The sequence below is a fragment of the Mobula birostris genome, chromosome 7 (assembly GCF_030028105.1).
Source record: "Mobula birostris isolate sMobBir1 chromosome 7, sMobBir1.hap1, whole genome shotgun sequence".
Lineage (NCBI taxonomy): Eukaryota > Metazoa > Chordata > Chondrichthyes > Myliobatiformes > Myliobatidae > Mobula > Mobula birostris.
In genome coordinates this window covers 73,852,350-73,873,783 of record NC_092376.1, presented here as the reverse complement: position 1 = coordinate 73,873,783, position 21,434 = coordinate 73,852,350, and the positions used below count along the sequence as shown (strand labels likewise).

Sequence of the window (21,434 nt, the reverse complement as noted above, 5' to 3'; positions counted from 1 at the left end):
ATCTTTCCTGAGCTGCAGGACTACCAAGCTGTCTCTACAGTTCCAGGTAGCTGGTGTTGTGGCCTCACTAGCTCCTGAAAATGTAATGAGGCAGTTTTATTAGCCTTCTGATGGTGTGAGAGAGGAATAAGAAGTGTATTGGAATGCGTGGTATTCACTTTCTACCACAGCTGGTGGAAGTGGATGCTCAGTTTTGAACTGTTAGATCCGTCTTTAGTCCATCCCTCTATCAAGGTGATGAGTTTGCAAGGTCAATGTGGTAGTTGCTCCTTCATGTTGAACCTAAGAGTCTGCAACTGATCAGTGTGTTCTTTTATCACCTAACACAGGGCATAGCTGAGATTTATAACAGAATGTGCTTGAAATGCCATTAATGCTACCCTCATTTTACATCCAATTGGCATACTTATGTAATAAGTTACTTTCCAGCAATCTGCTGAGCGGATTTTGCATTCTTTATTACTTTATAGTAAACTAGTTCTAAATCAGCATCACGAATCAGAGAGACTATAAGCTCTTTTTTTGTTTCCAGTTATGCAATTTTCTCTTTGAGCTGCATACTTCCTGTACTCAGTCAAGCCTCACAATGCAGTTGTAACAGATCTTCAGATAGTTTTATTTGGAGGTATATGGGGCAGAGAGAGCAAAGCCTGCTACACTAACAGCTACAGTGGGAGAGTTGCTGTTGATACTCGGCCATTCTCTTGTGTAAAAAAAAGAAATCATTCTCTCAATAAAAATGTACCTTGTGGTTACAATGTTTATTTTCAGTAATTAAAATAATTTCCTACGTATTGTAAACCCAGAATGCAGTAGCAAACAGTCAGTGTGAAATTAGAAATGTTCAATTTAAAATCCTGCAGATATTTCTTCTTACAATCCCTAAGTGTACAGTAATTTTTGCAAAATACTAATAATTGCAAAGAAAAGAATAAATATTTGCTTGATTATTGAGGCATTCACTTGAACATCTGGAGGATATGATTTCTTGTTGGTATTATTCCTAATAGTTGTTCACATGACAGAAATAACTGCTTAATAAGTAAGGCATAAAGAATCAGGCTTTTTTCTGCCTGGCTTTGTAAACCCTGACGTAACAATCCAGAAGGAACCCCTACTTCGTGTTGTTGTTCTGTGAAGTGAGCTCTACAGTGTCAGAGACCTGGAACTGGAAAGAGGGATAAAATTATTTACTGATCACTTGATAGGGAACAGAAGGAAGTATTTCCCAGCACCCATATCCATTCATTTGAATGGCAGCCAGAAGTTAAACAACTCGTGGCATGGAATTAGCAAGACTCTTTAACAGAGATACACAGTGTATGATATATGTGATAAAATAGACTGAAGAGGAGATCTTGCCTGACAAATCTGTTGGAACTCTTTGAGGAAGTAACAGGCAGGATAGACAAAGGAGAGTCAGTGGGTGTTGTTTACTTGGATTCTCAGAGGCCTTTGGTAAGGTGCCACTCATGAGGCAGCTTAACAAAATGAGAAATGTGTCATGGAGCATATATTGACTGGTCTCATCACAGCCAGCTATGGAAACACCAGTGCCCTTGAACGGAAAATCCTACAAAATATTGTGGGTATAGCCTAGTCCATCACGGCTAAAGCCCTCCACATCATTGAGTACATCTACACAAAGCATTGTCGCAGGAATACGGCAGCCATTATGACGGACCACCAACACCCAGGTGATGCTCTCTTTTGCTGCTGCCATCAGGAAGGTGATACAGGAGCCTCAGGATCCACACCACAAGGTTCAGGAACAGTAATTACCCCTCAACCATCAGGCACCTGAACCAAAGGGGATAACTTCACTCAACTTCCAAATGTTCTCACAAGCTATGGCCTTATTCTTCAAGGATTCTTCATCTCATGTTCTTGATATTTATTGCTTATTTATTTATTTATTATTATTATTTTTTTCTCTCTCCTTTTGTATTTGGACAGTACGTTGTCTTTTGTAAACTGGTCGTCAGCCCTTTTGGTGTGATATTTCATTGATTCTATTCTGTTTATTGCAATTATTGAGTATGCCTGTAAGAAAATGAAGCTCAGGCTGGTAAATGATGACATATATGTTCTTTGATAATAAATTCACTTTGAACTTTGAACTGAGATCCTACAGGTTGGGTGAGCAGGACTGAGCCAAAACCACCACACTTAAAGCATTTCCTTCCCCACCAGTCATCTGGAGCAGGCTATTTTCAAAAAGTTCAGTACAGTCAAAAAAAGGTCTTTTGAATTCCTAAGGATTATTTTTTTAAAAATATGACCCTTATAGAGAATTAATTTTAAAAACTTCATTTCTAACCAGTAATGCAGCTTGTGTGTGGCCTCCGTCACTGCTGGCTGGTTCACGCTTATATAGCCAAGCCCTTAAAATTCTTAGATGACAATGAGTAAGGGACTCTGTTGCTGGTGCTACTTAGCTCAACAGTTTGGAAGGGACATGGCATTTTATTGATGGCTACAATGCTGAGCAGTGAAGTACGTTGTTCAGTCGTTAAGTCGAGTCCAATTCTTCGTGACCTTATGGACCATAGGGTCCATAGGGTTTTTATGTCAAGATGCAGAAGTAGATTGCCAGGCCTTTTTTCTGCACAGATACGTGCTGCCCACGTTGGGACCCGGCTGGGTTTGAACTCAGGACCATCTGCCTTGAAGACCAGTGCTGATGTCACTGCAGCCGGCCTGTGCCAACCTGTAATTCAGCATGTAGCCTTAATCAGCATATATTTCCACTTCAAAACTGGAGTAATCCCTCCCTTAAAATAGGGGCCAATGAAGTGAGGGATGGCTGGCAGGTATTGGATTTCTTGTCTACGTTTGCAGGAGGACACAGCCATGTTGGTACAGGTGTTCATCACAACCACACTCACCAACTCCTCGCATTCCAATGGCTGAGATCCCAGTGTGACATGTCAAACTGTGGGTTTTTTAATTGTGCTTTTTTTCAGAGAAGGGCATTAAATATTACCACAACTAAAAAAACAGTTTACTGATTTTCTTTCTCTTTAGTTGCAGGGCTCTATCAAGAGAAAGCTGGAAGGAAATGCTTCACCCGTCAGCAACGAGAGACCAAATGGCATTTCTGATGGAGCTTTCCAAATGGATATTAAGAGAATAAGAGTGGATGAAGGTAGTCTTACGATTGGTCAAAGTGGACACCAGCTCAGTAATGGACAAGGTCAAACCCTGCAGGGTTCAGTCACAATGGGACCCGGAACTCCAGGAAAAGATGGGAGCTTGATTGGAGCCACCCAGGCCAATGGTGGTGATGCCAGTTCTGGCTTCAGCTTGCCGCTCAATAAGGAGATGAAACAGGAGCCAGTGGAGAGTGTTTCATGCAGTGAGCATTTGAACAACCAAATCTCTAACAACAACATGCTATTTGAATCCAAAGACGATCTAGGAATGCAGCTGCTGGATCCAGATTTGCAGGATTTATTTGATGAATTGACAAACATGTCTGGAGTTCCCCCACTGAGCGATATTGACCTGGACAATATGTTAAACCCCAGCATTAGAAATGAAGAATCATTCAACATTGACATCGGTCAGCAAAACCAGAACAGTACACCAAAGCCGCATTCACAGTTGGATAATCCAACGGTAAAAACTGAATACTCACCTGGTTTTACCCAGGCATCAGTTGGATCACCCCAAATGCGGCCTCCTTCCACAGGGCCCCCCTATTCTATGGCAAATACAGCCATGTCTGTTCCTTCGCCCATCTCCTCTGCAGCTCAAGGTCAAAACCAACCACAGCAATCTTTACCTTCCGCACCAAACAGAGGCCTTTCCAATTGGCATGACCTGTCTCATGCACAGCAGCTGAAGAAGATCGCCGATAATCGGCAGCAGCACGCTCTGCTGCAGCACCAGCAGCAGAATCAGGCAGCTAGTTGGCCACCTGCTCCACAATCAGGCCCTTCATCGGGCAGTTTTGGCCAGGAGAAAATTCCCAGCCCATCCCTCCACCAGCAGCCTTTCAGCTCCCCAAATTCTCTGCTCACTGGGGTGTCCACCAACAGTAGTCAGACAAAAAACATGAATAACTGCCTCTACAAGACTCCAACTGCAACGCAGACTGGGCACATGGACATGATAATGCACCAGCAGCAACAACGGACCCACAGTATAAGTCGCAGCTTAATGAACACCAATTCTGCATCACCAGACCAATTGTCGTACAGTAACACCAAGCCTTTGTCACATTTTGATCCGGAGCCAGGGCAGATCCCTTCAATTCTGGGTACTCAGGCCAAGCCTTCTGTTCTGCATTATACACAGCAGCAGCAGCCATCAGCACCGGTACAGCAGCAACCTGCTCCACCATCTGGTCACCTGCAGAGTCAAGCGGTCCAGCGGGCACAGATACCAATTGCAATGCAACAAAAGATGCTGCTGCAGAAGATGCAACAGAGCCAACAGCCTTCAGCACTGCAGTACACTCTGTCCCAACATCGACAGGTATGAGTTAGCCTTTTACAACTACCCGAGGGTATCTATCAATTAAACATTACATTTTGTTATCTGTTTTATTTGTGGATCTAGCAACGTGTTTGTCAAATTAGCTGCTGATCATGGTCAGTTTGCCACGGCTTAAAGACCAAATCTGCAGTAGTGACTGACGAGAGTAACATCAGAGATGCCTCCATCGCAAAATGAATGCATACCCTGTCAATAGTGAATCACGATCTTACAATACCAAATCCAGTGCTGCAGCAATTTAAGACTCATTGACTGACATTAAAAAAATGTTTCCATTATTGGAATTGGTTTACTATTGTCACATGGACCAAGATACAGTGAAATGTTTTCTTGCATGCTGTTCAAATATATCAGATCAGATCATTGCAAGGTGCATTGAGGTGGAACAAGGGTTAAAAAAGAGCAGAATAAAATATAAAGTTTTTTATTGTATTGAAGATTTTAAGAATTTCTAAACATCCAGTGGTGTTGAAATTTTAATAGGGCTACATTCCAGTATTTGGAGAATACCTTAGGGGATCTCTATTTGTAAGTAATTGCAGGATATGATATTTGCGGTTTAGCTTTGAATAACTTGTGGTCTGTAAGTAAATAATGCACAAGTTTGGTCTCAGCTGGAGCATTGTGACCAGTTATGGGCAGCACAATGTATGAAGGATGTAAGAGAAAGACATAGAAGAAATTTGCCAGGATTGTTCCAGAAATGAGGAACTGGTTGATTGGAGCAAATTGAGTTGTTAACCTTTGAGCAAAGGAAGTAAAGGGTAGGTTCAAAAGAGTGTTGACAGACCAGAAAGAAGGGAAGAAGAACTTGAAATTCCTTAGTGAATTTCATTCGTTGGCTAAGCTCCAAATTTCCACTGTGCAAATCATTTAAAACTGACAGCTGAGAAAGGGAAGCTGACCCATTAAGATCATCCTGGACAGCTGTTATTTCTAAACAATTAATCTCTCACCTGATCTCTTCACACAGATCCCACTCATCTCTGCTGCCACATCATCTGAAGTGAAGCTAAATAAACATAAAGAAATCACAGGGCCAATGAGGATAAAAATGCTTCCTAAAATTGCTTTTATAACACACTTGAGTGAACATTAAGAAGAGTTACCTTTTAATTGTACCTGCATTGTATTTACTCTTTGTTCCTGCCAGAAATCAGTCCCGCTCCCCTTAAGCCAGCAGAAAGTCAGCACCCACCACACTTAGTCATGATGAAGTCAATTGGCTCACACTTCCCTGGAGAGAAGAGTTCTTACATCCATTTTATTCTTCCTCTTACATAGTTGAAGGTTGTATCTCCAGATCTCTCCCATCTATTGCTTGGTAGTAATCCATCAATAAGTACTCTTTCTTGGTCTTTAGTTGATTCAAAGGTCTTAAGAAGTTATTTTCCCTAACGCTGGGGATCCTTCTTTCAGCTTCCTTCTGAAACTTTCCTGAGACCTTTAAGTCACTCACTGTGTATAATGGCTAAATCTGGGTATGGTACTCAAGAAGTAATCTGAATGCTAATATGTATAACTTTATATGCTTAGATTTATATTGAATTGTTATCTTATAGGAGGCCAATAGCATGTTAATTCAAGTCAATTCACTCTATTTTCCATGAGGAACTTTGATCAGTGCTAAGGGCAACATCACAGAACTTAAGATACACAACACCACACTACGTATAGTTAAACGCAATATAAAATACTCACGATAGATAATAAAAACTAAGAATTAATATATGTGATTTAAAATACAAATACACATAATAAAACTGACTGTTTTTACTGTCAAGTGTGCTGTGCATACTATATATTCAAATTGGGTGTTGAGGATGCAAATTGAGGAAGGCACTAAACTGGATAAGGTTCTTCTGGTGCTGATGGGCAGGGACCTGTAGCAACATCCAGATGGCATGAGAGTGTAGTATGTGTGAAGATTATGTGTAATGTCCTCTACTGTTAGTTTAGTTTCAGTTACAATTTTTCACATTACCTATAAATCTCAAGATGAGTTTTCGTTCAACATTTTATCATTCAAATGAATCTAAGTACAGAAATGTTGGTAGAAGTCTCCCTCTTCCTGAACGATACGAGGAAATAGAATCCCCATGGCCAATTGTATCTACAGATTGGGGATGAGGTAATAAAGGAAACATTATCATACAGGTAGCAAAGAAAGATTGCATTCATAATGTGGAAGATGAGTTTGTCAAATACTTTCAAGACTTATGTTTTAAATGCCATTGTATTGATGAACCAACAAAGAAACAGAGTGGTTAACTATCTTGCATTTGAAGAATTTATGAAGTGTACTAAACATATTGTAGTAGAATTTCCTATTAAGCAAAATGATGTAATTGCACTTAATTCTCTGTCTGAAGTCTACAAGACAAGAAATATAAAGAATAATTTGGTATAGCAGGTACCCAAACAAGTTGAGGTATAGTAGATAAAGAAATAATTCAGAGTATGCAGAACAGACATGTTGCATTAAAGGATTAAAATCCAAAAAGAAAAGTGGTCCAACTGTGGCTAAAACCGAAGATATTTTTAGATCGTAAGAATAAGCTTACAGTATTGCCGAAGAGTCTAGTTATCTTGAACATCGGGAAGTTGCAAGTTCATTTTCAAGTTCCTGGGTGCCAAGATCCCTGAGGATCTGACCTGGTCCCAACATAACGAAGCAGCTTTAAAGAAGGCAAGACAGCCTTCATTAGGAGTGCAAGGAGATTTGATTTGTCACCTAGAACACTGGAAAACTTGTACAGATATACTGGGGAGAGCATTCTGACAGGCTGCATCACCATCTGGTAATGGGGTGGGGACCACTGCACAGGATTGAAAGAAGCTACAGAAATTTGTAAAACTAGTCAGCTCCATCCTGGGTACTAGCCTGCGTAGTATCCAAGACTTCAAGATGCAGTACCTCAGAAAGGCGGCATCCATTATTAAGGACCACCATCACCCCTCTTCTCATTGTTCCTGTCAGGAAACAGGTACAGGAGCCTGAAGGCACACACTCAGCAGTTCAGGAACAGCTTCTTCCCCTCTGCTATCGGATTCCTAAATGAACATTGAACCTATGAACACCTTCTCACTTTTGAAGATTATTTTTTGTTTTTGTTCCATAGATGGACTACCCATATCCCTGTAAACCTTTCCTATCCAATTATGAAAGTTTCAATGGACATGTCAAAAGAAAAAGATTAGAGAAAGTAAACACAAGTTCCAAAAGGTATATATGGGAGAAATTCAATGAAAAGAATAAGGAGATGGCAGTGATAATAAAGGATTGCTTATATTTTGGATTTCAGATATAGCGGGCATTGTGGTTTTGCTCTTCCAGAATTCCCCAAAATAAATGAGTTACGTTCTTGCTGATGGCTATAATTATTTAGCTGCTTCGAGGATTAGCAGTTAGGCATCAAGCATTTACAATCATTTATATGAAAAGGGACGTGCAATGTATTCAGTTGTGCTGATGATCTAAAGATGGAGTGGGGCCAAGCGAGCTGAGAAAAAGGTGCAGAGGGGAGGAAACATGATATAAACACATTAAATAACAGCACAAGATTGTGGCAAACAGCAGGAAAAGCATAATATTTTTGAATGATGTCTGCCTATAAAACATTGTTATTCAGACAAATCTAGTTAATTTATATTTTACTTAGAACAACACAGAAGGAGGCTGTTCAGCCCACCTACTGGATCCATGCTAGCTCCCAGGAGAGTAATCCTATTAGACTCATTCACCCTTGCTTAGTAATGTCTCTACACCTATGCAATGCCATAAACCAACACTAAATTGCAATTTACAGTAACCTACTTTAGGATGTGGGAGGAAATCAGATTTTGTGCCAAAAACCTACGCAATCACAGAAGAACCTGCAAATTCCACCCAGACAACATCTGAGGTCAGGATTGAACTCGAGTCGGTGACACCACCATTCCAGCCTTGTAGGTGAACCACAGAAAGCTAATAGACATAGCTAATAGACTGCCTACAATTAGAAATCATTCAGCGTAAAGAAGAATAGAAATAGGGCATTGCTGAGGGAGAACCTATCTGAAGATTTATCAGATTGAATACTGGAAATTGTGCCTGAGGCGGGTAGGTGTGTTGGGAGGTGTCCTGTGGAGGGATTGCTTAGACTAGTCAGACCTTGCCTAGAATTGCAAAGAATGAGAGCTGCTATTGAAGTGTGTGCAGTCCAGGTTATTTCAAGGAAGATCCTCTTTACTGTGTTGTTCTTAGAATTTAAGATTACCCTCTCAGAGTTTGATGCTCAGTTACAAGGAACTGTAATGAAAGGGAGAGGTGTAAATATTAGTGTCACAGTATAGTCAGGAGAAGACCGCATGGATTTGGGGAAAAGTGAGGGAAGGTGAAATTGACATAGAAAAAAAATGAATTGCATTCAGGGAGACTAGGTCTGAAGAACCAAATGGAATATTCCTGCTTTTTCTGCCTGTGAATGCCAGTTTTTGTTGTCAAATGCAAATTTACTTCCAAATGCCCAACATCATCATCTAAGTCATTAGTTGAGGCAATGAAGAGTAAGTGAGATGTGATCAATCACTGGGAGATGCCAGCAATGCTATGTCCCAAACCAGGGCTACATTCAACAGCATTTCAGCTGTCATACTGAGGTATTTATAATTATGCAGTTCAATCAGTCACTGTTATAAGAAGAGCCAATCTTGTGTGAATTACTTACTTACAGTACAGAATCAAGTTTAATATCACCAGCATATGTTGTGAAATTTGCTTTCTTTGCAGCAGCAGTACATTGCAATGCATAATACTAGAGGGAATAAAAGTAGTGAGGTAGTGTTCGCGGGTTCAACGTCCATTCAGAAATCAGATGACAGAGGGGAAGAAGCTGTACCTGATTGGTTGAGTGTGTGCCTTCAGGCTCACTTGTATGAATTTAGTTTCCTCAAACTCCAGATAGACTGTGTTCATCCTATTGGATTCTGGAAAAAAATTGACTAAATTTGTTAGACACTAGGCATAATACTGTTTATTTTGCTGCAACATAATTAGAAATGAACAAACAACTGTTTCCGGATTGTTCCACATCATTCTAAAAATTCAAACAGCCACTTCCAAGTGTGACTCATGCTTGTGAGACTGATGCAATTTCTCATCAAATGCACATCAAAATATATCCTCGCCCATATATGCAGTCCTTATAAAAAGTGTAGCCTAAGAAATCAACCATCATTGTACATATCTTGGATAACTAAGTGTTCATAGTACAATGTCAGAGTTAAAACTAGTGATTGACTTTCTGTTCTCTGGACATGTCCATCCTAAAGCCCCACCCATGTGCAGTCTCTACATAATGCTCTCCTAGGCTCGCCACAGCCCTAGTTTGTCTGCTGCTGGTTTGCATTGCTTTCCCTAAGACATTACAGGCCTCTGCTCAACTATCTAGTGCATTCATAAAGATACATCAGGCATACTTTTAAATATTGCAACTTTCTAATGGTCAAATTCTTTTCACAGTGACAACGAGGGACATCCAACAAACCCCTTTTGCATTGATTGCTGATAGACCTGTACTTTGCACTTTTATTAAAAACAAACCTCAGAACTAAACAAGTTTCTATTTCCACAAAACTGCTCTGGATTTATTGAATTAATAAAGATATTGGGAGGGATTCACAGGGTTCTATATCATCCCGTTGATCTCTTTTAGAAGAATCAGAATCAAATTTATTATCACCAAAATTTGTTGTTTTGTGGCAGCAGTACAGTGCAACATATACAAAAATTGCTCTTAAGTTACAATAAAAAATACGTAGATGGATATTTCTAAACTAGGAATTGCATTAGATTTTGAGTTTCCATGCACTAATCTGTTAATACTAAGAATGGTATTCAATACCTGTCACCTGGAACCCAGGAATTATTGGCACGAGTGCAGATTGATGCTAAATAGTCAGCAGGTCTACCACAACTGGAGAATAAGTTTGCATCTGTCCAATAATATCCTTAAACAATAGTATAATACCCTAATTGCATTTCCCCTCCAACAGAGCAAGAAGACCTTTCACTATTAGTGGCATAACTATCCACCTGGCAATTCTTACTTCTTTCTTAATCTGACCAATACTCACACACACACTTGCTCAATAATCAGTGAACTTGAGACCACGTATCCGGAGGCTTTGCTCATTACAACCAGGGACTTTAACCAGGCCAACCTCAGAAAGGCGCTGCCAAAGTTATACCAACATGTCTCCTGCTCCACTAGAGGCCCGAATATACTTGACCACTGCTACACAGCAGTCAAGGATGCCTACCGTCCATCAGGCAGTACTCCTCCTCCCGGCTTACAAACAGAAACTGAAGCAGGAGGTCACGGTGTCAAAAGTAGTGTCACGTTGGACGGAGGAAATGGATGAGGTCCTCCGTGACTGCTTTGAATCGGTGGACTGGTTAGTATTCAAGGACTTGGCAGCTAACCTCGATGAGTATGCCTCAGCTGTCACGGACTTTATTTGGAAATGCACCGAGGACTGTGTGTCTCGCAAGACAATCCGGGTATTCCCTAACCGGAAACCTTGGATGAACTATGAGGTCAAGTCCCTTTTAAAGGCTAGAGCTGCGGCTTTTAGGTCCGGGGATACCAATCGCTACAGGGAATCCAGGTGTGAACTCCGGAAAGCCATTAAGGGTGCCAAGAGGCAATATCGAGCCAAGTTGGAAGCCCAGGCTAACCAAAGGGATGCCAGTAGACATTGGCAGGGTCTAAATGAGATCTCTGGGTGCAAAGAAAAGGCTGGGAATATCAATAACTGTGGCGCTTCTCTTCCTGATGAACTTAATGTATTCCACGCAAGATTCAAGCAGAAGAGGAGCGTCCCACTCCCTCCGGATGAACTGGACCTGGTGGCATCGAGATTCATCGTCACCGAGGAGGATGTTAGAAGGGCCTTCCTGAAGATAAATCCAAGGAAGGCGATGGGCCCAGATGGCGTCCCAGGACGGGTTCTCCGGGCCTGTGCAAGCAAGCTAGCTGGAGTGTTTGCTGACATATTCAACTGCTCTTTGCTTCAGTCTAAGATCTCCTCGTGTTTTAAGAAGGCAATGATAATCCCAGTGCCGAAGAAGAGCAAGGTGGCATGCCTGAATGACTATCGACCTGTGGCTCTGACATCAATTGCTATGAAGTGCTTCGAGAGATTGGTTATGGCACACATCATCCACAGCCTACCGGTCAACCTCGACGCTTTGCAATTCGCCTACCAGAGCAACAGGTCAATGTCAGATGCCATCTCTCTGGCCCTACATTCCTCCTTAGAATACCTGGAGAATAAAGACGCATACGTAAGGATCCTTTTCATTCACTACAGCTCTGCCTTTAATACCATCATTCCAAATAAACTGATTCCTAAGCTCCGGAACCTGGGCCTTAACACTCAGATCTGCAGCTGGATCTTCAACTTCCTCACAGACAGGACCCAGGCTGTAAAAATAGGGGACAAGCTCTCCTCTACAATCACTCTGAGCACCAGTGCCCCACAAGGCTGTGTACTCAGCCCCCTGCTGTACTCACTGTACACCCATGATTGTGTAGCCAAGTTTCCATCAAGCTCAATATATAAGTTTGCTGATGACACAACAATTGTAGGCCGTATCTCGTGTAATGATGAGTTTGAGTACAGAGGGGAAATTAAGAACCTGGTGGCATGGTGCGAAGACAATAACCTATCCCTCAACGTCAGCAAGACGAAGGAATTGGTTGTTGACTTCAGAAGGAGTAGCGGACCGCACGACCCAATTTACATCGGTGGTGCACAAGTGGAACAGGTCAAAAGCTTTAAGTTCCTCAGGGTCAATATCACAAATGACCTGACTTGGTCCAACCAAGCATAGTCCCCTGCCAAGAAGGCCCACCAGCCCCTTTACTTCCTGAGAAAGCTAAAGAAATTTGGCCTGTCCCCTAAAACCCTCACTAATTTTTATAGATGCACCATAGAAAGCATTCTTCTAGGGTGCATCACAACCTGGTATGGAAGTTGTCCTGTGCAAGACCGAAAGAAGCTGCAGAAGATCGTGAACACGGTGCAGCACATCACACAAACCAACCTTCCGTCCTTGCACTCACTTTACACCGCGCGATGTCAGAGCAGTGCTGCCAGGATAATCAAGGACACAACCCACCCAGCCAACACACTTTTCGTCCCTCTTCCCTCGGAGAGAAGGCTCAGGAGCTTGAAGACTCGTACGGCCAGATTTGGGAACCGCTTCTTTCCAACTGTGATAAGACTGCTGAACGGATCCTGACCCAGATCTGGGCCGTACCCTCCAAATATCCGGACCTGCCTCTCGGTTTTTTTGCACTACTTTACTTTCCATTTTTCTATTTTCTATTTATGATTTATAATTTTAAGTTTTTAATATTGACTAATTTTTATTATTTTTAATATTTAATACTTGTAATCCAGGGAGTGGGAAGTGCAGTATCAAATATCGCTGTGACGATTGTACGTTCTAGTACCAATTGTTTGGCGACAATAAAGTATAAAGTAAGGTATAAGTATAAGTACTCGATCTCCCATGAGCTGAATACCATAAATGAAACAAGAGTCTCTGGTTGTAATCCATTTTGTCTCTTTTCAGGAGAGGGGCGTGGACAATAGGAGAAAGGGAAGGAGGGGACACAGGGGGAAGTAATAGGCAGGTGAGAAGAAGTGAAGGGTTAGACTGCAAAATAGAGGATGGGATGGCAGAAATTTGTTCTCCGGAAGGAGAAATTGCTGTTCATCCCATCAGGTTGGAGGCTATCCAGATAGAACATAAAGTGTTGCTCCTCCACCCTGAGGGTGGCTTCATCTTGACACAGGAGGAGGCCATGGGGTCGACATGTTGGAACGCGAATGTGAGTCGGAATTGAAGTGTGAAAGCACTAAATTTTTGTAAAACTCATCCAGCTCACTAACATGGGCAACACACATCAAAGTTGCTGGTGAACGCAGCAGGCCAGGCAGCATCTGTAGGAAGAGGTACAGTCGACGTTTCAGGCCGAGACCCTTCGTCAGGACTAACTGAAGGAAGAGTGAGTAAGGGATTTGAAAGTTGGAGGGGGAGGGGGAGATCCAAAATGATAGGAGAAGACAGGAGGGGGAGGGATGGAGCCAAGAGCTGCACAGGTGATAGGCAAAAGGGATACGAGAGGATCATGGGACAGGAGGTCCGGGAAGAAAGACAAGGAGGAGTGGGGGGGAACCCAGAGGATGGGCAAGGGGTATATTCAGAGGGACAGAGGGAGAAAAAGGAGAGTGAGAGAAAGAATGTGTGCATAAAAATAAGTAATAGATGGGGTACGAGGGGGAGGTGGGGCATCAGCGGAAGATAGAGAAGTCGATGTTCATGCCATCAGGTTGGAGGCTACCCAGATGGAATATAAGGTGTTGTTCCTCCAACCTGAATGTGGCTTCATCTTTACAGTAGAGGAGGCCGTGGGTAGACATGTCAGAATGGGAATGGGATGTGGAATTAAGATGTGTGGCCACTGGGAGATCCTGCTTTCTCTGGCGGACAGAGCGTAGGTGTTCAGCAAAGCGGTCTCCCAGTCTGCGTCGGGTCTCGCCAATATATAAAGGGCCACATCGGGAGCACCGGACGCAGTATATCACCCCAGCCGACTCACAGGTGAAGTGTTGCCTCACCTGGAAGGACTGTTTGGGGCCCTGAATGGTGGTAAGGGAGGAAGTGTAAGGGTATGTGTAGCACTTGTTCCACTTACAAGGATAAGTGCCAGGAGGGAGATCAGTGGGGAGGGATGGGGGGGGACGAATGGACAAGGGAGTTGTGTAGGGAGCGATCCCTCCGGAATGCAGAGAGAGGGGGGGAGGGAAAGATGTGCTTAGTGGTGGGATCCTGTTGGAGGTGGCGGAAGTTACGGAGAATAATATGTTGGACCCAGAGGCTGGTGGGGTGGTAGGTGAGGACCAGGGGAACCCTATTCCTAGTGGGGTGGCGGGAGGATGGAGTGAGAGCAGGTGTACGTGAAATGGGGGAGGTGCGTTTAAGAGCAGAGTTGATAGTGGAGGAAGGGAAGCCCCTTTCTTTAAAAAAGGAAGACATCTCCCTCGTCCTAGAATGAAAAGCCTCATCCTGAGAGCAGATGCGGCGGAGACGGAGGAATTGCGAGAAGGGGATGGCGTTTTTGCAAGAGACAGGGTGAGAAGAGGAATAGTCCAGATAGCTGTGAGAGTCAGTAGGCTTATAGTAGACATCAGTGGATAAGCTGTCTCCAGAGACAGAGACAGAAAGATCTAGAAAGGGGAGGGAGGTGTTGGAAATGGACCAGGTAAACTTGAGGGCAGGGTGAAAGTTGGAGGCAAAGTTAATAAACTCAACGAGTTCTGCATGCATGCAGGAAGCAGCGCCAATGCAGTCGTCGATGTAGCGAAGGAAAAGTGGGGGGCAGATACCAGAATAGGCACGGAACATAGATTGTTCCACAAAGCCAACAAAAAGGCAGGCATAGCTAGGACCCATGCGGGTGCCCATAGCTACACCTTTAGTTTGAAGGAAGTGGGAGGAGCCAAAAGAGAAATTATTAAGAGTAAGGACTAATTCTGCTTGACAGAGCAGAGTGGTGGTAGAGGGGAACTGATTAGGTCTGGAATCCAAAAAGAAGGGTAGAGCTTTGAGACCTTCCTGATGGGGGATGGAAGTATATAGGGACTGGACATCCATGGTGAAAATAAAGCGGTGGAGGCCAGGGAATTTATAACCATTGAAAAGTTTAAGAGCATGAGAAGTGTCACGAACATAGGTCGGAAGAGATTGAACAAGGGGGGATAATATGGGCATGTTTTTAGCCAGGTTGGCCCATATGTGGCTCTAAACCTACACCAATATAAAATCAATTAGTGAGGTAGTCAGTTCCGTGTCATTAATGGACAGTCAACAAATGCTTTCAGAGCCAGTTGTCACACCACGGATTTGGCAGCACAGTAGATACGGCAATTACGCTTGTGAATTTGCTCATGTCAGCTAATTATTATTTAATCATGATAGTATTTAACTACGTACTTGTCGTAGTGCTTGTCGAGACTTGGACAGAGCATAGCAATGCTTCGCTGCTGTTTGCATTGGGCCTTTCCTGAGATACTGGACTTTCAAATCAACTGACTCTGAAGACTAGTGGTATTCATTTAATGTTTTGATGTTCTTTTCAGCCGCAGTGTAGGCTTAATTTCCCTTTTGAGAGTTTTAGTTAACGGCCCTGTTTGGCCTAGCGTTTATTGTTTTATTTTCCATTTATCACTGTTCGTATTAAAGTCTGTGAACTATCGACCTGCTTCAGTGTCTCTCACTCCACACTTGGGTCATATCCGAACCTGGTAACAGCAAGTGTCAAACACAAAGATGACCCAGCAGAGAGAGAGCAGCTGAACTTGGCCGTGAAATTCATTGGTCAGGTAGGAGACAAGCTACAGGCAATGAAGTCTGTTCTCAGTGAAGTTACAGAGGCAATGAGGCAGATAACCTCATGCCAACAAGCCCAGTCTCACTTGGAGGAACAGATATCGTCCCCAGCTGCAACTGTTCAACAGCTCACCACAGACAATCGGACTCAGGTGTCTGTGATTTCCACACTCACCGCTGCCGTCCACGAACTTACTGTGAACAGCCAGCATCAGCAGACAGCCATCAACGTTCTTGCCAGCTCAATTCAGCAGCTTCAGGCCACCTCAGTCCCACTCCCAGCATCTCGCAGGTCCTCCTTTTCTGCTGCCCCGGCAATCTCTGCCTGTCCCACCTGCGCTCAGAGCAAGACATCACACCAGCGTCCTGCGGGTCTCTTATGTCCACTGCCTGTGCCCCACCGCTCCTGGTACTACCTGTCAGTAGATTTCATCACTGGTCTGCCCCCATCTAATGGAAAGATCACCGTTTTGGTCGTTGTGGGTCAATTTTCCAAGGCTGCCCACTTCATTGCCCTCCCCAAGCTCCCATCAGTTCATGAGACTGTCGCACTCATGGTTCAACACGTGTTCAGGCTCCATGGATTTCCTCAAGACACAGTGTCTGATCGTGGACCACAGTTCACTTCCCGCTTTTGGAAGGCTTTCTGCTGTCCTGTAGGAACCACAGCCAGCGTCTCATCTGGTTTCCACCCCCAATCCAATGGCCAGACTGAGAGAGTGAACCAGGAGTTGAAGACAACCCTGTGCTGTCTTGCCTCTTCCAACCCCACATCCTGGAGCTCCCAGTTGGTTTGGGCAGAGATCGCCCACAATAACCTCTAGTCATCCTCCACCAGCATGTCTCCCTTTGAATGCCAGAAGGGATTCCAGCCCCCGCTCTTCCCTGATCAGGAGATTGATGTAGGAGTTCCTGCTGCTGAACAGCTGATCCAGATCTACAAGCGCACCTGGAGACGAGCCAGGGCTTCTCTGTTCTGTGCTGTGTGCCCAGAAACAGCATTCCTGGCAGGCTGATCGGCTCTGCTGACAGCTAAGGCCACACATACTTATATATCCAGTCCCTTAGTACTCACAGCCTATAATTTCTCAGCTTATTCTTAGGGCCTTTCTTAAGCAACGGAACAATACTAGCTGTCCTCCAATCCTCCAGCATCTCACCTGTGGCTAAGGATGTTAGCCACAGGTAAGGTCCATGACATTGCTGCTGCTTTGCCTCACATCTCTATGCACTGTGCCCATCTCCCGAGAAAATAGAGATGCAAAAAATCCATTTAAGATCTCCCCCATCTCTTTCGGTACCACACACAGATTACCACTGTGATCTTCCAGAGGACCAATTTTGTCCCTTGCCATCTATTTGGTCTTAATATATCTGTAGAGTCCCTTAAGATTCTCCTTCATCTTGTCTGCTACAGCAACCTCATGCTTTCATTTAGCTCTCCTGATTTCCTTCTTAAATGTTCTCTTACAATTCTTATACTCCATAAGCACCTTATTTGTTCCTGCCTGACTATACCAACTATGAATATCCTTCTTTTTCTTAACTAGGACCTCAATATCTCTCAAAAACCAAGGTTCCATAAACCTGTTATCCGTGCCTTTCATTCTGACAGGAATATATAAACTCTGTACTCCCAAAATTTCAATTTTGAAAGGCCACACTCTTACCAAGTACACCTTTGCCAGAAAACAACCTTTCCTAATCCATACTTACCTGCTACTTTCAGATACCACTAAGATTGGACTTTCTCCGAAATAGAATTTCAGCCCTAGGACCAGACCTATTTTTTCCATAATCACCTTGAAACTAATGGCATTATGATCGCTAGAAGCAAAATGTTCCTCTACACAAACGTCTGCCATCTGCCCTGTCTCATTTCCTAATAGGAGATCTAGTATCGTACTCACGCTAGCTGGGACATCTATGTACTGATTAAGGAAACTTTTCTGAACACATTTGACAAACTCTTTCCCATCCAGCTCTTTTACAGTATGGGAGTCCCAGTCAATATGTAGAAAGTTAAAATCATCTGCTATTGCAACATTATGTCTCTTGTAACAATCTGTGAACTCTCCACAAATTTGCTCCTCTAAGTCCCACTGACTGTTGGGGGGTGTAATCCCAATGACGTGGTCATACCTTTCTTATTCCTCAGTTCTACCCAGAAAATTTCACTAGACGAGTTCTCCAGTGTGTTCTGTCTGAGCACTGCTGTGACATTTTCCCTGACTAGTAATACTACCCCTCCTCCTTTGATCCGTCCTGCTCGATCACATCTGAAACAACAGAACCCTGGAACACTGAGCTACCAGTCCTGCCCCTCCTGCAACCAAGCCTCACTGATGGCTACTATGTCATAATTCCATGTGCTGATCCATGCCCTTCCTATAGAACTCCTTGCATTGAAATATACACAGCTCAGAACACAAGCCCCACCATGCTCAACCGTTTGATTCCCGACTTTGTATATAGCCTTACCATTACCTTTCCCCATAACCACTCCACTATCTGTTCTAGTGCTCTGGTTTCCATCCCCCGTAACTCCAGCTGAAACCCTCAAAGTATGCTAGTGAGGCCAGAAATGAGGAGATCATACAGTTTAACATGCAGCTAAGGAGAAGGTGCAGGAGGGAGGGCTTCAGCTTTTGGATCATTGGGCTCCCTTTCAGGGAAGGTGTGACCTGTACAGAAGGCCTTCCACTACGATATTAGTCACCCTCCAGTTCAGGTGCAAGTCGTCCCTACTGTACAGGTCCCACCTTCCCTGAAAAAGAGCCCAATGATCCAAAATCTGACGCCCTCTCTCCTGCACCTTCTCCTTAGCCTTGTGATAAACTGTATGATCTTATTGCTGGCCTCACTAGCATGTGGCACAGGTAGCAATCTGAGATTACAACCCTGGCGGTCCTGTCCTTTACATTAGCACCAAACTCCCTGAACTCACATTGCAGGACCTCATCACCCCTCCTACCCATGATATTGGTTCTGATGTGGATCACGACCTCTGGCTGCTCACTCTCCACATAAGGACTCAATGCAATTAACCCTGGCCCTGGCACCTGGGAGGCAACATAGCATCTGGGAATCTCATTGTCATCCACAGAACCTGCTTTCTGTTCCCCTATCTCAGTGCCAGGGCCCTGACTGCTCTGGCTTTCTACTGTTAGGTCATTTCACCCCCCACCCCTCCACTGACCAACACTATCCAAAGCAGTATACTTGTTGTACAGGGATACTCTACACTGGCTCCCCTTCCCCTCCTGACAGTTTCAGTGTCCTGCACTTTGGGTGTAACTACTTCCCTGTGTCCTGTCTATCAACCCCTCACCTCCAAATGATTCGAAGTTCATCCAGTTCCAGCTCCAACTCTTTAACACGGTCTGTTAGAAGCTGCAGCTGGATGCACTTCTCGGCGGTGGAGTCGTCAGGGGCACTGGAGGTCTCCCTGCCTTCCCACATCCTGCAAGAGGAACATTCCAGTAGCCTGCCTGGTAACCCCACTACTCTAAATATGCAATAAGAAAGAGAAAAAAAAATAACAAAAGAAAATCTACCTATGGCCTATGCCTCTCCTTGATGAAGGCTTGATGAGCCAAAGCCTCAACTCCCCACCCTAACACTGACCCACTCACACAATGGCTGCTCCACTTAAACTGATTTCCTAACTGTGGCGTGCATAATGTACTGGCTGCCCCCATTCGTTTCTTTTAAACTCTCTCTCAATGCAATCCAGTGTCTCCTTGGGAACTCTGGCATACAAAAACAATGGCTAACCAAAGTCTTATTTTACTCAGACACAGTTTAACAGTGAACCGATTGAATCTGAGCATTAAGCTTCTTATTAAATGGAGACCTGACAGCTGGTTAGCCCGAGTGTCCACTACACTGAGGAACACGGCTCCCTTGCAATTAATTATTTATGTATTACTTTTAACTATGAGTCTGTTACATGATTAAATTCAACCCAAGGTAATCCTAAAATGAAATGAGTTCTGGAGTTAATCAGTCACATTTTGCTGCTGCTGTGTAAAACGTGTGAATAAAAGGCTGTGCAGAATGCAGTCTCAGCAACACTCTGCTACATTTTATATCAGACCTATACATGTTCACGCTCAGTACGGAGTCCAACGCTCTCCCCTTTGATAAATATGTTGCTCCCTCACTCACAAAGTCGCAAAATATGCAATACCTACAAGCCAATCCAATGAAACTCACCTTCCTAAGCATTCAACGTCTGTCTATGCCGGGCTAGTGACACTCAAGTATTGCTCCAACTTGGATTCATCTTCAAATTTTAACGCTAATTGTATTAACTGCTTTGCCCCAAGGACTTGTCCATTGTACGTAAAGCAAAGCAGAAAAATCTCCTTTTAAAGGTTTTCCGTCAAAGTAAACAGAAGAAAATTTTCTTTGGTATCAGTGTGATGGTACTGTAAGCCTGTTACTGTTCCTACTTACAAAAACTGTAATCACTTGTCAATAAAACTGCTAATCCATGTTTTTGATTATAGTGGCACTACTACAGCGAGACTGACAGACGGCAACAGAGTCAGATTTGTCTGGTTGGCACAATGACTTGGCTGCACTGCTCCGGTGACCCACATTTGATCCTGTGTTCTGATGCTCATTGTATGGAATTTCTATGTTCTTCCTGTGACCTCATGAGCAACCCTGGTTACTACTGTTTCCTACCACGTGCAGGTTGAAAGGTTAACCAGCCACTGTAAACTGCCCCTTGTGTAGCCGGGTGGGAGGGAAATTTGGAGGAGTTGACAGCATATGAAAGAGAATGCTTGACCAGGAGATAAGCAGGAGAATGTGACTCGGAGAATTGCTCTGTGAGTTCACAACGTCTTGCTGAGCTGAAAAGCCTCCACAATGTCATACAGAAATATCCTCTATAAAAATACTTATTTTACCAGATCCGTTTAGTTGGAGGTTGTGTGGCAATGATCAAGTTGAAATTGTTCAGATAGTGTTTGTGTTCACACCTCAGACAGTTAGTTTGGAGAGCAACCCCTTGCTTTGACTGATCTGCTTGGCACCAAGTATATGAGGCATATTGGTGGGAGGTGATTATGAAACTGCATATAAGGAGAACAATGTGGCATTTTGTGTGTTTAAATTAAAAACACATATGTTGGAAGTTTGAAAAATAATGACAAAATAGCAGTGACTCACCTAGCTGACTTCTGTGGATACCATCACTTTTCCTCATTTATTTGTTTATGGTTCGTGAATATTACTGCTGTTATGGCCCAAATGCAGAGTAAGACACACTGAAGCAGGTCGATAGTTCACAGACTTTAATACAAACGGTGTTAAAGGGAAGATAAAACAATAAACGTTAGGCCAAACAGGGCTGTTAAGTAAAACTCTCAGAAGGAAAACGAAGCCTACACTGCAGCTGAAAAGAACATCTAAACATTAAACGAATACCGCTAGTCTTCAGAGTCAGTTGATTTGAAAGTCCAATATGTCA

The 21,434-nt window shown here is 43.4% G+C and overlaps 1 protein-coding gene across 2 annotated transcripts in view; it reads left to right on the top strand.

Annotated features, from left to right (window-relative positions):
* maml2 (mastermind like transcriptional coactivator 2) overlaps positions 1-21,434 on the top strand; it is a 360,164-nt gene that overhangs the window by 275,819 nt on the left and 62,911 nt on the right. For both annotated transcript variants that reach the window (XM_072263422.1, XM_072263423.1), the window contains exon 2: positions 3,028-4,482. In XM_072263422.1, the coding sequence (XP_072119523.1) occupies positions 3,028-4,482 (1,455 nt within the window). The remainder of the gene's footprint in view (positions 1-3,027; positions 4,483-21,434) is intronic.